The following is a 16,125-nucleotide window of genomic DNA, read 5'->3' as shown; positions in this document are numbered from 1 at the left end:
CTCGGGGTGCGGGCCCCGCTCCCCAGGCCCTTTGCTCGCTGGCCGGGTGCTGCCGGCCCGGGCTGCCATATCTGTGGCGCAGCATGGCCCGGGACCGGCGGCAGAAGCGCCCCGCCCGCCGGCGCCGCGGGGAACCGGCCGGGAGCCGGCGGCCGGGAGGGAAGGAAGGAGGGCGGCGGCGAAAGAATCGCGCTCTTCCCGCCAGCGCCTCAGCCCACCGGGCCAGACAGCAGGCACCGGGTGGTGCAGCAGACTGGGACGACCACAAGGTCCGACCAGGCTCCTCCGGGCCTACACCGCGCACTTTTCGGCCGACAGATAAGGGCGTGTGGGGCGGGGCAGGAAGAAGGAGCCTTTTTTTTTTTTTTTTTTTTTTTTTTTCCCTTTTTTTTTAAGGGAAAAACCCTTCGCCTTTAAGGGGCGGGGCCAGTGGAGTTTGCGGAAGAGCCCGGAGAAAGACGAGCGCTGATTGGATAAACGTGGTCTCGTGACGGCGGCTGGGGCGGTGCCGCTCCCCCCACCCCGCCGGCGCCCGCGTTCCATTGTGTGCGCCAGCGCCGCCGGGCCCCGCCCCGCCGTGTCCCCGCCCGCAGGCCTGGCCACGCCCCCGGTGGAGGCCCCGCCCCCCGTGTTCTCTTGGCTCATTTCCGGCCGCCGCCGCCACCGCCGCTTCCCTCCGAGGGCTCGGGAGAGCGAAGGAACAACAGCCGCCATTTTGTTTGTGTGTGAGCGACGGAGGGAGGAGAAGGGAGCGAGAGGCCGAGCCGGACGGGGCGAGCCAGGGGGAGGGCAGCGCACAGAGATCCAGGGGCTCGGACAGGGGACGGGGAGAGAAGCGAGGAATCCAGACAACCCCCCCCCCCCCTCCCCAACCCCAGCCTGCCCGTCCCCTCGCTATTCCCTCTCTTTCTGTTTCCTTTTCTCTCTTCTCCTTTTCCCGGAATTCTCTCTCCCCGCACTGCCCTCCGCCCCCGCTTTGCCCGCTCCGCACACACGCCCCCGGAGCGCCAGGCAGGGGCAGTAGGGAGCCTGCGCTCGGCCCCCGCGCTGCCGCCGTCCCGCCCCGGCCCCCCCCCGCCGGGCAGCGCCGGGGACCCCCTCCCCCGCCCGGCCATTCCGGGGCGAATCCCCCGGCCTTCCCCGCCGTGATTTTTCTCCTGTTTTATTATTTTAATTTTACCTCTCGATCCTCTTCTTGGAGGGGGTCGCTGCGCGGCCTCCCCTCCCACCCCGACTTTCAACCTCTTCGCTCCCTTTCCCACCCTCGCAGAGGCGAAGGGGGAGTCCCCACCGCGCCCGAACAACGGCCGAGGGTCTCCTCCCTCGCTCATCGCGCCCTGCATCGCCCGTGGGTCCGGGGGAGCTGGGACAGGCAGCCCCCTCCCTGCCACCATCCTCGGCCGCCCGGGAAGGGGGAAGGTAGGCAGAGAGGGCGGGAGGGGCCGGCTTCTTCCTCCTCCTCCTCCTCCTCCTCCTGCCGCTGCTGTAGGATCGGCCCCTCTGCCTGCGCCGGAGAGGGGGGGCAGCAGCCTGGTGCTGCGAACGAGAGAAAGAGGAAGGGGAAAGAAGAGAAAAAGGGGGGGCAGAAAGGGTGTTGAAACCCGCCCCCCACCTTCCCATCCCGCGATCGGTGCTGCCTCCATCAGGACAACAACCCCTCCTCCTTCCCTGCACAACAAGATGTGAAGCGGAGACTCCTGGGACTTATCCTCACCCTCCTCATCCTTACAGCTCCCTTTTCTGCAGCCATTAGCGACGGGCGAGGAAGAAGCGAGTGGAGCTGGGGACCCCGCGCACGCCGTGCCACTCCCCCCGCCGCCTCCCCCCCAGCCCTGTCGCTGGCGGTGGGTATTTTTTCGCAGGGTGGTGTTGGAGGGGGAAGGAGCCGCTGCTAGAGGACGGTGATCTTTTTTTCTTTTTTCCTCCTCCTCTCCCCTCCTTCGCCCGCCTCCTTGTGGCGATGAGGAGGAGGAGGACGGCGCCGAGGAGGAAGAGGCTGATGGCGGCGGTGAGGAGGCAGCAGGAGGAGGAGACCCCCCGAAGGATGAAGATGATGATGGTGGCGGCGGCGAGGAAGCACCAGCACAACAGCCGGGATTAATTTTACTAAAAAATATTTAAATATTCACCAGCCTCCATTTTTAATTTTTTTAAATTTTTTTTTTTTTTTTTGGCGGGGGCTTTACCTGCTCTTCCCATCTTCGTTCAGCCCTTTCGCCTGGGGGAAGAGGCCTCACCCCCGCCCGCCCCAGCTCCCACCTCTCCCAGCTTCTCCGCTGTCGCACTCCCAGAGCCCGAGGAGCAGAAAAAGGGGAACTTGGCCCCCCCTTCTCCGCCAGATCCTCCTCCTCGCTCTCGGCCTTATTATTGTTCTTCAGCTGACTCGGGGCCCCAGAAGAACGTGAAGGTTTTGGGGTTCACCCCCCACCTTATTTCTGCTCTGAGTGATTGTCTAAAAAATTAAAAATGGCCGAGAATGTGGTGGAGCCGGGCCCGCCTTCAGCCAAGCGGCCTAAACTCTCCTCACCGGCGCTCTCCGTGTCCGCCAGCGACGGCACAGGTCAGTCTCGGGGCCCCAGAGCCTCCCCGCTTCTCGGTGCCGCAATTACTGCCCTTTTCTCCCCTCTTTTGCTTAAATCTCCTCCTTCCTTTTGCTGCTGTTAGCTCGAGCCTGCTTTTCTCCTTGCCGTCTGTTTTGCCTGTTCTCGCTCTGTTTGAAGCTATTTGCGGTAATGGCATAGGGAGGGTGTTCGGATGTTTTTGCCCTTCTGGTTTTTTGGAAGTGATTGAGAGCAAAGCTGTTCAGTTTATTGTGCTTTTGATCAGCTGCAGATAGGACTTAACAGTTCGTCATTTTCGTGTCTTTCACAATAGTAGCGATTACCGAGCTCCTTGCTAAGCATAATGCCAGTTGCAGAAATACGAAGTAGTGCTAACGACGATGCTTTTGTACACTTTATTGTTGAATTACGTGTGTACGCACAAGTTTCTTGGTTTTGTATTTTATTTTGCATATACGGGATTCTTTTAGAGCTTCTTTAGAAACGAGATATTTATTTCTCTTGCTATTTTTCTTTTTTCTTATGTGCAGTCTGCTTATATGATTTACTTCTTACAATCCTCCGTTCTTCTTCCTGCAGAAGTGTATCAAAATACTGCTTTTCTGATTCAAATAGACCATCGGCTTTAGGAAAAACAGCTAAAACCAAAATCCAGATGCCATGCTTGTGGCATAAGGTTTATTGAGACTCTTATCTTCTTAGACATGAAATTTTATTTCACCTTATTTGCCTTAAGAATCAATATGGAGTGTAGTTAATCTTGCATCTCCTGTTTCTTTGCTGCAAGACCAAAATGTCTGAAATTCCCCTGTAGACTTAAGAGCTGTGAAGAGAAAAGGGGCCTCTCTGCAGACCTGCCAAGGTCTTAGGTGATGCTGGGAAGGCAAGCTAGAGCATGGAAATTTTAGGTGACCCAGTCCCCAGCAAATATGAACTGGTTGTACTGGGAGGGGGAGGAAGTAACAAAGGGCTGTTCTGCCTTTTTATGTTTCTTGCGAAGCAGGTGAGTATTTGGTGTCATTTTGCTATGAGAATACTCTGTTACCTGTCCCACAGGAGTTTCTTTGAACTCACATTAGAACCTATTAAACTGTGGGATATGGAGGAGGCCTCCTCCTGCCAGTCTGGTGAGTGGTGGCATTTCTGAAGGTACCCGTGCTCTTGTTCGATGCAGTTAACAACTGGCAAGAAAAGGGAAGAGTTGTTTTCTTGTTGTTGGTTTTGGGGGTCTTTGTTTTGTTTTTTTTCTGAAAGTTCTTTGACAATTAACACCAGATTTTAATAGCAGGTCTTTTGCACAGTGGATGTGATTCTACTTGGGATCATCTCCAAAATTTTGATTTTGCCTTTTCTGTTCTCAGTGAATGAGGTATTAATTTTGAAAAGTTTGTGTGTGACTTTTAGTGCATATTAAATACAGACAATATTATGTTGTAATTGGAGGACATGACTTCCTAATATCAACAGGTCTCTAGTAAGAGAGTAGAAGAGGGTTGGAGAAACTACTCTTAAGCGAGAACTAGTTGTTGGCTGGTTTTGTGCTAGATTTGGAAAACAGTGATTAATTCAATAGTAACCGTCTTAAATTTGTCTTGATAGTGGTAATTTTGGTCTGTTTAGAGAGGTGAAATATTTTGTGAGAAAAGTTCTGATACTTTAAAAATATGAAAGTTAAAGGCACATTTTGATTCCAATGAACACACATCTAAGTTCAGACATTTGTGATCAAATAAAGGTTGGATAATTTGTGTATGTATTGCAGTTTAACAGGTGTAGACTTTCACAGAATACTTAGTCTTTAGTTGTTAACTTACTGGGTAGCTTTTTATAGTAAATAAATGAACTTTTTACGGTTTTGGTGAAACACTAGGGACTGGACAGTTTCAGTATGTTTCAGACAGTTTAAATTTTTCCCAAAGTGATTGGGACTGTCATCACCTGATAGCTATACTGAGGTTTATAGTGCTGCAAACACTTCATATGTACTACATAAGACCTATTAAAGATTTCTTAATCTTGTGGCTTTTTTTTTAATTGGCAAGTAATTATGGGACAGTTTTACTTTCTGTGTTTTTTAACATCACATATAATATCTATTTCTGTGAATAAAATACAACCTATGAACCAGTGAATGTATTTTGAGGGTTATATTTTTTTCATTTGCTGCTTGAGACTGCAGGTTTTGTCATGCTTCTGTTCTGGGAAACTGCTTTGAAATTTACAATTTTTTAACCTATCTGCTGGTTAAATTTGCTTTGAAATAGTGCAAGCAGCTGTCATGAAGTAAATCCCACTTATAGAATCTTGTATTGTCCCCAGTCCTTGGTTAATTATAGGAAATAAGTAACATGGTAGTTATGTACTTACTCAAGCGCTCTTTTTAAAACTGTTTGATTCTTAGCACTATCAGAGGGAAGGAGAAAGGCAAGACACTTGCACTGTTGATGAAACCTTTTGCAGCAGCTGTGCATAGTGCTGTTTTTGCTGTTAACTTTTTTGATTTGTTTCTTTCTAAAATGTTCTGAAATGTTTTAGTTTGTTAGATATGTAAAAATGATGACTGACTCCTCTTACATTATTCCTAAAGTTGCAGATGTTAAGTATATTTATATTGAAGACCAAGAGGAGTCTCTAACTCATGTTTTCACTGTACACCTGGATGATACTCATATTCTGGGCCTGGACTGTATTAACTCTGATGTTGGTGGCTTTCTTCTAAAAAGAAGTAACAGGTTGTCCTAATATGCTTGATTTATTGGCAGCAGCCAAATATAGCTGCATTTCCCACTTTTGTTGCAGTGCTGCATCTTCTGTCTTAAAAGTTATAGATGGTTCATGTGTTCCCTGCTCAGAATTTGCTTTGCCATGGAACACACTGTGTTGGTGTGCTATTCAGTTGCTTTGTTAATGCCAGTTCAACCTTAAGGAGGGAAATTGAAATGTGTGTAGCACATCTCGTAATAAACATTCTGAAGTAGTTTAGAAAGTCTTGGTACTTTCAGCGTCCTCTAATATGTTAGAATTTTTGAATGGTCTCACTTTTTCTTTAATATTGTGTAGCTCCAGAATAATTTCTGAGGGACAGGAGTATGTGGGATTCCCTTGAACTACACACGTTTTTCTACTTTTTTTCCCCCCTTTCTCTATTTAAGTGTTAAATTTGTTGCAAAGAAGAATAGTAATGATCTATGTATCTTGTCCGGCCTTAAGTTTTCCGAGGGCCATTACAGCTCTACAGTGGGGTCATCTTTTGGTGACAACAGTGACTTTGTTCCACTTCAGTACCAGCACGGTTACACTGACAGAAGAGGACACTGACTACATTGCCAATGTAGCACCTTTGCTTGCCTTTCTTAACTGGTAGCAACATTTTTGATATGTTGCACCTACTCTAGCAAGACATTCTTAAACATTATGTTAGCAAACTGGTGCATATTAGTCCCCCCACTATAACAGAATAACCAGAGTGCATCCTGTGGAATTACCTCTTGGAGTAAAATGAGTGAAGGTTGTTCATAAAGATAGATTTTTAATTGGCTGCTTTAAATGACTTGTTTTGGTAATTGGGGGTGTGGTTGGGGGGGTTGAGAGGTGTCTTTTTATTTCTGGATCCCTCAACTTCACCTGCAGGTGTAATGCAGGTGTGCTGAAATTGCTATGTACAAATTTCTATGTGGTATATTCAGGGCAGGAGAGTTTTATTGTATTCTACACCCCTCTCCACCCCCCCTCCCCCCCCATGTACTCATCCTCCTGTTTAGAAATAAGCTGTTTTCTGTGAACTGGGAAAGTGTTTTGGGCTCTGGGTTCAGAACCTCTGTGTTTCTTCACAGAATAAAAATGGAGTACACCCCCTGCTTCAGTGTGTTTTTATAGTATCACGTATTTAGACTGCTAGATCTGAAAATATGATTTTAAGTACTTAGTGTTTCAGGCTTGCTGGAACACTGGAAGTCAGTTTTTTACAATTAGTTGGCATATGTGTTATGTCAGAGATCAGAGAATATATTTTGTGCTATGTGCCTTAACATCCTTCAGTTTACTATATCCAAAAGTCACATTTTTCTGCACGATAGCACATCTTCAATCTCCCCTGAAGTATCCATCTTTTTTAAAGTCTGGATGTCCCTTTTTGTCAGGAACTGTTTCTGACCTTTTAAATTTTACTCTCCCTCACATCAAAGGTCTAAGACCTGTAACGAAACTTCTCTTTTGGCCTACTGCAGTTTTGACTGATACTTGTCTTTCATTTGTTCCGAATGGATCAGGGTGTTTCTTTTCTCAAAATGAGTTGTATTAATCTTACCCCACTGCTCTTTTCAATTCTTTTTTCTGAGAGCTGTGTGGTTTTTGCTAGTGTTTGTATATACTACATTTAAAATCAACAACTTTTCATCAATCTGTTTTCTAGCTAATGTTGAAGACCAAATGATTAGCTACATTTTAACTTACAGCCAAATGTTTTCATCCCTTCTTGTTAAAAGCCATATTTCTTGCTGGTTTTGCCTTAAAATGTAATTTGATGGATGGAATATACTGTAAGTCAAGTATTCCAGTGGTGGATGCTTATGTGGCAAAAATGAGTGTTATTGCTGTGTAGCCAAACAGGCTCTCAAAGTAACTGTATTAGGAATAAATATTAAGAAAATTTAAATCTGTGAGACTTCTTTAAGAAGTAAACCAATCATTCATATAGTGCTTAGTGATTTTTTTAAAAGAAAATCTTGCAGACTTTTGAACCTTGTAGGTTTCCAAACTTCTGTATCTATTCTTTGTGTCTTTTACCATGTAGACTCTGTCTCTGACATAGGTATTTTTTCTGAGCAGTGTTAGAAAACTACCTAATTAAACAAAAAAAAACAAAAAAAAACAAAAAAAAAAACAAAAAAAAAAAAAAAAAAAAAAAAACTCCACCAGGAGTACCATACATACCACAGTATAAAACTGAGGGTTGAGCACTTACAGATAAAAAGCCTTTGAGACTGGAAAACCAGTTTAAAATTGCAGTTTAAAACTAGATTCACAAGTTTAATATTGCAGGGAAAAACCCTTGTTTGGGAAAAGACTTGGGAATTTAAATCCTAGATTAAAGAAAAACGACCTAATTTTTCCATCTTGTTCCTCACAGTCCTAGAGCAGAGCTTGCCTTAAGTTCAGATTATTGGTCACTTGTGCATTCGTAGAAAACCAAATTTTACCTGGGAAGGGTCTATCAGACTCTAGGTTTTAGTATATGTTTTTGGGCGGGGGTGTGGGTCTAATAAGATACTGGGGCTAAATGCTGAACTTCTGCTGTAGGAGTTCTGGTTTTTGTATCTTTATAACTTGGAGCAAACCACTTTATTATTAAATTTCAATTCTGTGTGATTTAGTGTATACTGCATCTTCTCTGTAGGGTATTTGATCATCTCCAGTGTGTCACTTCAGTGTCTTGCTTAGCAGGAGCAGCCTTTCAGTGCTTGTTCCAATTGTGTAAGGATACTACTTCACCCTTTCTCATCACTTGATTCTGTGCTCCTTCTGAGAGGGTTTGCCCAAAAATCACTTAGATTTATTATTTGACAAATGGAGTCATTTTCCTGTGTAGATTTCACTGACAACTAAACAATGCACACCTGTCTCCAAGGATTTTGCTGTTCTGTCTTTACTTAAACTGTAGCAGCAGGCTGAAGTAAAATACATCTGTGTCTGCATATGGTGGTGTGCCTGATAAAAAAACTTTTGGGGCTGCATTGAATTTGTAGAACTTTAAGTAGAACTTGAACTAGGGCAGAGATCCTCCCCCTGAACAGTATCTGACAACCTATCATTCTCTTCCTAAATAGCAACAAGTTTTCTTTAAATGGACTGGCATGTGAATGTATTTAAAGTTCTCTTAAAAATTTGATGTGCAATATTCTCCTTCAAGCATTTATTTCTTCCAAATATTTTTTAAGAAAATTAGAAGGAGTGTTGAATTCTTATGGACTCAAACCACAGTAACTTGTTCACTTGATGCTGTTCCTGTCAACACACCTGACATCAAGCATGTCAAATTGGAGACCAGTCTGAGATTTTTATTAAAAAGTGCAAGTTAGGTTCAGAACCTTGAAAAACAGGTTATTTTCTATTAGTGGTCATTGTGAGATGGGGCAGATAAAGATTTAGCTCTTTCCCATTTGATGGTGTGGAACACCTCTGTACTGCATCTTTAGTTGTATTCCCGTAAGAGATCTAAGGATGGGAGTTTTGAACGGTCTCTGCTTGCAGAATCAGGATTTGCTATTTGCTTTTCTGTAGGACTTGCAAATACCACTGAATAGACAATTTCTCTTTTTTTAAGAGAGACTGTAATATACTCCTACTGTTTTAATGGATGAAAAGATGTGAATTTTAAGAGTTTTTTCATTTTTGAAATCCTAATAAAAAGTAAAAGTCCAGCAAAATGCTGCTATATGGCTTGCTCAGTACAAATTTTGCTGAAGCTAAACTGCCTTTTACATTTTACTGAGTGTAATTCCAGGAAATCTGGGGTATTACTGGTTTAAGATAATGAAGTCTGATCTGCTGACCTATGTTATTTTGTTTACTTGTATATTTTTTTTGTATATAAATTCAACACTGTGTTTTGCTTTTACTTTGGAGTAGTGTTGAATGAACTCAGAAAAGTGACTTGACTTTTTAGTAATTGTATATGCAGATTGCATCATTTCAAAGTAGTTAACTTGACAGTGAAACAAACTTTACTCTTTTCTTGAAACTGATTTGTAATTGCTTCTAAAATGAATCAGTGTGTTCTGTGCACATCAGGGTGTTCCCATCCTATCCGCATGTACCCAGTTTTTGTCCACCAGCTTCTGTAACTTTCTAGACCTGTGTGCATACACAGATGCCACTGAGAATAGTAATACTAATTTAGAGACTTTTGACTCAAGTTAAAGGTAGCCCAACAAAATTTATGCAAATAGCAACATGTTTACAAGGAAATCATTAATGGTGTGACTTGAGCATTTTGGAATTAAAATGTCAAAACTTCATCTTACGTGGGTTATCAGTGATGGTAAGACTAGTGCCTTTGTATAATAGTATGAATAAACAGGTACATAAATAAAAAGGTCTTTGAAATTCCTCCTTAAGTAATACTAAATCTTTAAACATACCCTATTCCTGAATTTTGACCCCAGTCTTTTCCATCTGATTACACCACTTCTGTTTCCCTAGAACAGTTACAATTCTATATTCCATACTCATAACCATTGCATTTTCACTATGGTTTTCTGTGGTTAACTCCTACTATCATCTGTATCTCTAAATACTGTGTTTTTGAAGAACTTCGAATATGAAACTGAAAAATTTGTTATAAATACCATTTTCTTCTGAAGCTGCAAAAACCACGCATCAATTAGAATCTACTAAAATAGGCATTTTGGTTGATATTAGTTTGGGAAAAGTATGACTTAAATTTGCAGGTTATTGAGACTTCACAAAACTGAGACTATTTTCCTTAAGCAAAAGTTGATGTGTTTGACACCAGTGTTTGAATAGGGATTAGGATAGTTTAGAAAATGGAGAGTGAGGTCCTAATTTTAGGACTTCAGTAGATGTTGAATGACATGCTATTGCTGCTTTAGAACGATTTTTTTGTTGTTGTTCACACTTGTAAAGTACTTACACTTATGCCTGTTGTTACAACTAATATTGGAATCATGTGCATTCTACATGGTGAATTGGACTTTGATCAATAAGTGTTTGCTTGTTTTTAAAAATATTTTTGCCAGAAATTGTGTGCTACCATGTTTTGAACCTATGTGTTTGTTGCCTTCCAGTTGTTTTGAATAAAGTTTTTTCATATGTTTTCTGTTTGTATTATTTACAGTCTTACCTCAAATTACAGTGTTTCTTGATGTAGTGAAGAAATTCAGGTCTTTTCTGGATTGGCAGGGAAGGAAGGTGGCAGTGCTTTCCCAGTTTCTTACAGGAAACAATATCAAGGTCTAACGCTGAAGACTGTTACTCAAATAGCATAATATAGAACATGAATTCTCAGTTGCTGCTGAGCAAATGATCACCCTCCGTTAGGGTTATACAGGGAGTGCTTCTGAGGATTTTGGAACTGCAATGATGACTCTAGACCTTAGTATCTTAGGCTGACGTGGATGTTTTGCCCCTTCATTTTAAAAAAATTTAGTAGGTTAATTTAAATTAATACTACTGTTTAAGTTAGAACATTTTGGCAGAACTTGTGTTACCATTGGGCAATTGTGGCTTCATAGAGTAGCTACATGAAAAGCCCCCTCTTTTAATGGATTTGATGGTTTGATCTCCAAAATGCACTATATCAAAGTTCCTACCAGGTTGGTGTGTGGCTTTGTCCTTAGACATGTGGGTTTTTGTTTGGGTTTTTTTCTTCCCTGATAAAACTGCCTGGACTAGTCTAGCTTAATTTTTTGTCATTGTAGGGGCCTTGGGAATTGATGACTTTATTAGCACTTTGTTTCAAAACTGTGCTTCACCTTTGCTTCTACATTTTCATGGATAGTTGAGGATTATCCTAAGAGATTGTGTCTCCTTTTTGGTGTGGTTGTGGGTTTTTTTTTTTTTTTTTTTTTTTTTTTTTTTTTTTTTTTTTTTAAGGTCATTTCAGTGTGTTTTAGGGCCTGTAATGCTGGTGCTTGACTGCAAGCCTCTATGGCTGATTTCTCCGGAATACTGGTGGGATCTTCTGGGTACTTTCTCTGTTACATGTGGGCCCTGTTCAGTTATGGGTAGCTTTTGTATTCCCAGTCAGGGAAGATACTGACCTCAGCACCTTATTGTTATTCTTTGTCTGAAAGCACAGCAAAAGTGTTGTTTTCCATGTGGTCCAACATCATCTGTGGTTCCTGTCAACCCTGTCACATACATGCTTTGTATTCAGTGTCATGTATTACGCCTTGTCTGTTTGTTTCATTTTGAACCCAATGACTGTGATATAAGTTGATCAACTAAGAGGTTGCTGGGCTTCAGAAACATTTGTGTAAAAAGGTGACTATTCAGCAGCTTCTGAAGTTGGTGTGTCTCTGTTTAGAATATAGTAAATGGGAAACAGGGATAGGAACTATTGAGTTTCTTACCTCTTTGCTGGTCTGACAGGGGTAGGCTCAGGAGTCAGTAGCTGTCTGACCTATCTGCCATGCAGGGTTCTTGAGGCATTGCTGATCACGCATGCTTTCCTTCAGTTTGTACCAATTCTTCTCAAGACTGAATGCTCCAATGTCTTGAGTCCAAGGGTTAGTACCTGTGAGAATAAAGTATTGCTATTTTGTAGCACATAGGGATGTTCCTAGAAAACAGTATTGTTCACTGCAGCCTATTTGCTACGACCAGATAGTTTCCATATAGACAGAAATTCCTATTTTATTCTGAAAGGTGAATAAATGTCAGAACTCATCCCCATATGGGCCACCAATTGTTGGCATCAGTGCTTGGCACCAATCAACAGTGGATGGGAACTGACTGTCACTGTTAGTTTATTATCTTACTGTAAGACTTTCATACCTTCTCTCTGTGAGTGCTCACAGGCAGCTCCTTGCAACACTGACTCCTTTTCTCTTTCTTCCACAAGGCTGGCTGACTTCTTCCTGTCCCTAACACAAACACCTGACCCTTCCTGTCCCCAGCAGCACATACTAACCCTTATTGTCCCTAATATAAACACCTGACCATTACTCCTCGCAGCAGACTGACTCCAACTCTCTCTCATCCACCTAACCCACTCTTTTATAACACTCATCCTTATTGGACACAGCTGAGACCTATTAAAGGCAAGGCTGTTCCTACTCTTTGGTACAGCTGCAACTCCTCAGGGGTAAGATTGCCTTCAGCACTATCTCTATTCTCCTACAGTCCATTCTCCCACAAGTAAAGGCCTGTTGTCTTAATCCAGAAATGAGAAAATAATGGGATCCTGACTGTAGGTTAGAAAGCCCGTAAAAGAAACTTTTATGTCCCACCTGAACACATGCTGATTTCCTTGCTAAGTAGTTAGTATTGATATATTTTCCCTGTTTTATAAACACTGTCATAAATTGCTGCTTTGCCTGCTTTGAGAGCTGTTGCTACCAGGTGCTCTTGCAGTAAAACTAACTTGAAATAAATACTTTGTAGCTAATTTGAAAATTGATCACTTGATAAGACATTGAAGTCTTATTGACTTAAGGATTTTGATTGCACACTCTGCATATGTATTAGTTTAAAGTCCATTTTGGTGCCAGGTGGCTTTTCACCCCAGGCTGGCAGTTCCCTTGCATCTTGCAGATTAGACATTGTCAAAGGCAGAGTTTTCAAGTAGAATGCAAAATCAAGAAGACAGTCCATAGTATGCAATGCAGGTTAGTACACTGATATTTGAAGTTGCCTTCTCACAGTTTAGGGCACAGTTCATACTACTTAATCCAGTCTAACTGAACCACCACTGATAGACCACACTGATGGACCTGCTCCTACTGTCTTTTCTGATTTTCTCACTACAGATCTAATGTAGCCAGGTTAAGTTGTTGGGATTTTTTTTTCTCTAAAGACTTGCTAAGTGTTCAATAGTGGTACAGTTCCTAAAAGGATATGATATGCCTTTGCATGTTGAGATGATCACAGATTAAGACTTTCAGATCTACTACTTAGATGTTGTTTTGAGGTTTTCTTTTCTTTGCCTCTTGGGTGGCAGCAGCAATCTATTCTATATGTTCCTGTCACCTGTAGAAAGAAATACACTAATAATACAATAAAGAGCATGATGGGGAATCACTCTGTGCTGCTCTACTGAGATCAGGATGAGGTCAGGATTCAGGTCCACCACTGACACTTCCTACCAGTGTATTACTGGATGGTTTTAGGCTTTAGGCCAGATACTGTCAGTTCTGTTACATCCCATTTTTTCTGTGTTAGGATCTCTAGAGATGATGAATCAAGTGGACAAACCTTTGCAGGACTAATCTTCCTCCTCTGCCTCCCCACAAGCTTGATTTTGTTAGCGAGAAATCTTTGTGCATATCTTTAATGAAACAGATTGCAAGAGTAGCAGTGAGCTCAGTGTGCTGGAAAGTCAATCAGCTCTCTGGATACTTCTCACCATTGTCTTAAGCTATGCCTTTGTCTCTTGCGTGAGTATATATGATCTTGTTTTCACATGGTTTGTGAGCTGCCTGGCCCAGCCTTGACAGTTTTTGGCTTGGTCATAGGTAGAACTCTCTACGATGGCCTTCAGGGCACCAGTTTTATGTAGAAGACTGAAATGGATTGCAACTGTTATATATGCACAAGGTCCTATTAATCTTTATGGTCATTTAAGGTTTTGTTTCAGTCCTGCATCAGAAAATTTCTGTCTCCCAGCAGTTGACTAAAAATGCAATTTTCATAGCTGAGCAGACAATTGAAAATTTTTATCTATATCTACTGGCTAAAGAAGACTTTGAAGGTTTATTTTTGGAAAAGACTTCTAAAAAGAGCAAACTCATACCAGGATATTGCATTCTTGGTAGTTACTACTTACAATTCTGAATAACAGTTGACAGTATTCTTTTACAATGAATTGTCTCTAGTATATTCTCTAGGATTAAAAATCCTAGCAAGTTAGTTTTATGTGAAAGTTTTATATTGAATGTCTTAGATGTTTTGATGTAAAGAATGAATCCATTTAGGATTATTTCACAGCCATTCAGGTTGGGGATGGGTTTTGTTAATGTAGTTTGTGCTATATTGTGTTTTAAGGTATTAATAAAAAGAATTAATGCCACTTACAGTTTTTATGACATTTTTCTTCCTGTTCACTGATGTCACAGAACAATCAGGCCAAGGAGTTCAGATAGCTTGTACCTGGATGCTCCAGTTAGTAATGGGTAGTAAACCCTGGAATTATCTCCTCATTTAGGAGGAGGGAGAATTTAAGGAAGTGAGGTCTTCAGAGAAACAGATTAATATTTTCTTATGAGTCAAGATGATCAAATCTTTGTCTCTCAAAACAAGAATTGCACTGCCCCTTTGTGGTGTTACATCTGAAATCATCTATATGGGTCTTCCTGAGAAAATATTATGTGGTAGTTTGAAAAACAAATTCGTTTTTCATATTCAAACATTTACCAGTCACTTTCCAGTTGGTTTTGTGAAGGGCTTTATATGCAATGGTCTGAACACAAGAAAGGTGAAGCAAGGATTTTTGGTGTGGGACTTGCTCTGTACTGGGAGTTGTGTTTGTTCAAGAGCAGAAATGCACAACTAGAAAGAGTCAAAAACATGGCCTTTGGACTGTGTGGGTGCTGATGGGAGATGGCTGGGCTGCCATGATGGTTAGGGTGTAGGTACAGGCTTTGTGCTGGGTCATGTTTTTTCAACTCACTTAATTTTGTTTTCAGTTTTGTTTCTTCATCATTGAGGACCACAGACTAACTTGTGAGTTCCTGATTGTATCTTTTACTCCTTCCTCACTGGTGGGTTCTTTGTCACGTTATTAGCAGGGTGTTTTCAGGATGTAATGTTTCAACAGTTGCCTGTTAAACGTGTCCTAACAAGCTTCTTAAGGTGCCAGTGGAAGCTGATTGAAGCTGTCACCAATTTTTTTTTATTGCCTTTTCTATTTCCTTGATCTCTAATTTTAGGGTCTCTTCCACTAACTCTTCCCATGTTCATTGAAATGTAATTCTTAAGTTAAACGCTGAGCATTGTAAGTTGGTTTTGCTTTCAGTTTTTTGTTTTGTTGTTTGTTTTGGTTATTCATTTTTTTTGTGTGGATGGGGGTGTGTGTGGTGTCTTTTTAGATGAATCTACTGACACACAACATTAAGTTATTAATTTTAGATGAAAGAGAAGTTGGACAAAGATTTATTCTTCTGATTGTTCCTTCACTTTTGAATCTTCAAAAATACCAGTCATGCAAATGGATGATCAGTCCTTAGTGTGTCTTGCAAAGCATAACTTCTAGCAGAAGATATGTAATATCTTAGAATAATGAAGAATGGGCTATTTCATTTTAATAGTTTAAAAGTTCCTAATGGAAATTTTCTGTCTCTGGTGGTTTGTACTAATGTAGAGTGTATAAAAGGAGTGTTGAAATCCCTGTTGTGATGTACCTGCATTCTTGACAATCTCATACCATATTTTCAGAATTCTAAAGTCATAATCTTATCCGTGATAACACTTGTGAAGTTGTAGAAACTCTGTTAGTCCAGGTGTTTGGCAATTTGGGTATAGTATCATGTGAAACATTTTAAACAGATGGATAATGCTGATGAACTTTTCTGACTTACATGCTGCTCAACTGTAGACTTTTCCCTCTAATATTTGGACTATTTGCATCTTGAGCTCCACCTTTTTTGGTCACTGTAGCCAAGGCTGCATTTGAGCTTTGCATTCCTCACCAGACACTCATGGTTGGTGAGAACAACACACCAGCTCCTCTCTCACTTGGAGAGGGAAGTTGTCATTAATGCATGTCAGAAACCATAAGCTTTCCAAGTTATTTTTGGTTTAACTACCATAGATTAAATAGACTAAGGTTTATTTAATAGATTAAGGTACGCATACTACTGCAGACATAAGAATTTATTCTCTTCAG

General features: G+C 41.7%; 1 protein-coding gene across 8 annotated transcripts in view; it reads left to right on the top strand.

Moving 5' to 3' along the window:
- Positions 1-604: 604 nt before the first annotated feature.
- The window catches only part of EP300 (E1A binding protein p300), a 62,272-nt gene continuing 46,751 nt past the window's right edge, over positions 605-16,125 (top strand). For 2 of the 8 annotated variants that reach the window (XM_053942925.1, XM_053942918.1), the window contains exon 1: positions 1,435-2,560. In XM_053942925.1, coding sequence (XP_053798900.1) covers positions 2,477-2,560 — 84 coding nt within the window. In that variant the 5' untranslated portion in view covers positions 1,435-2,476. The other 6 variants (XM_053942922.1, XM_053942921.1, XM_053942920.1 and 3 more) reach the window with 6 other exon arrangements.

This window comes from Vidua chalybeata, chromosome 5, assembly GCF_026979565.1.
Source record: "Vidua chalybeata isolate OUT-0048 chromosome 5, bVidCha1 merged haplotype, whole genome shotgun sequence".
Taxonomy (NCBI): Eukaryota; Metazoa; Chordata; class Aves; order Passeriformes; family Viduidae; genus Vidua; species Vidua chalybeata.
Note: the sequence above shows the minus strand (reverse complement) of the source record. Positions and strands in the feature narration are given on the sequence as shown.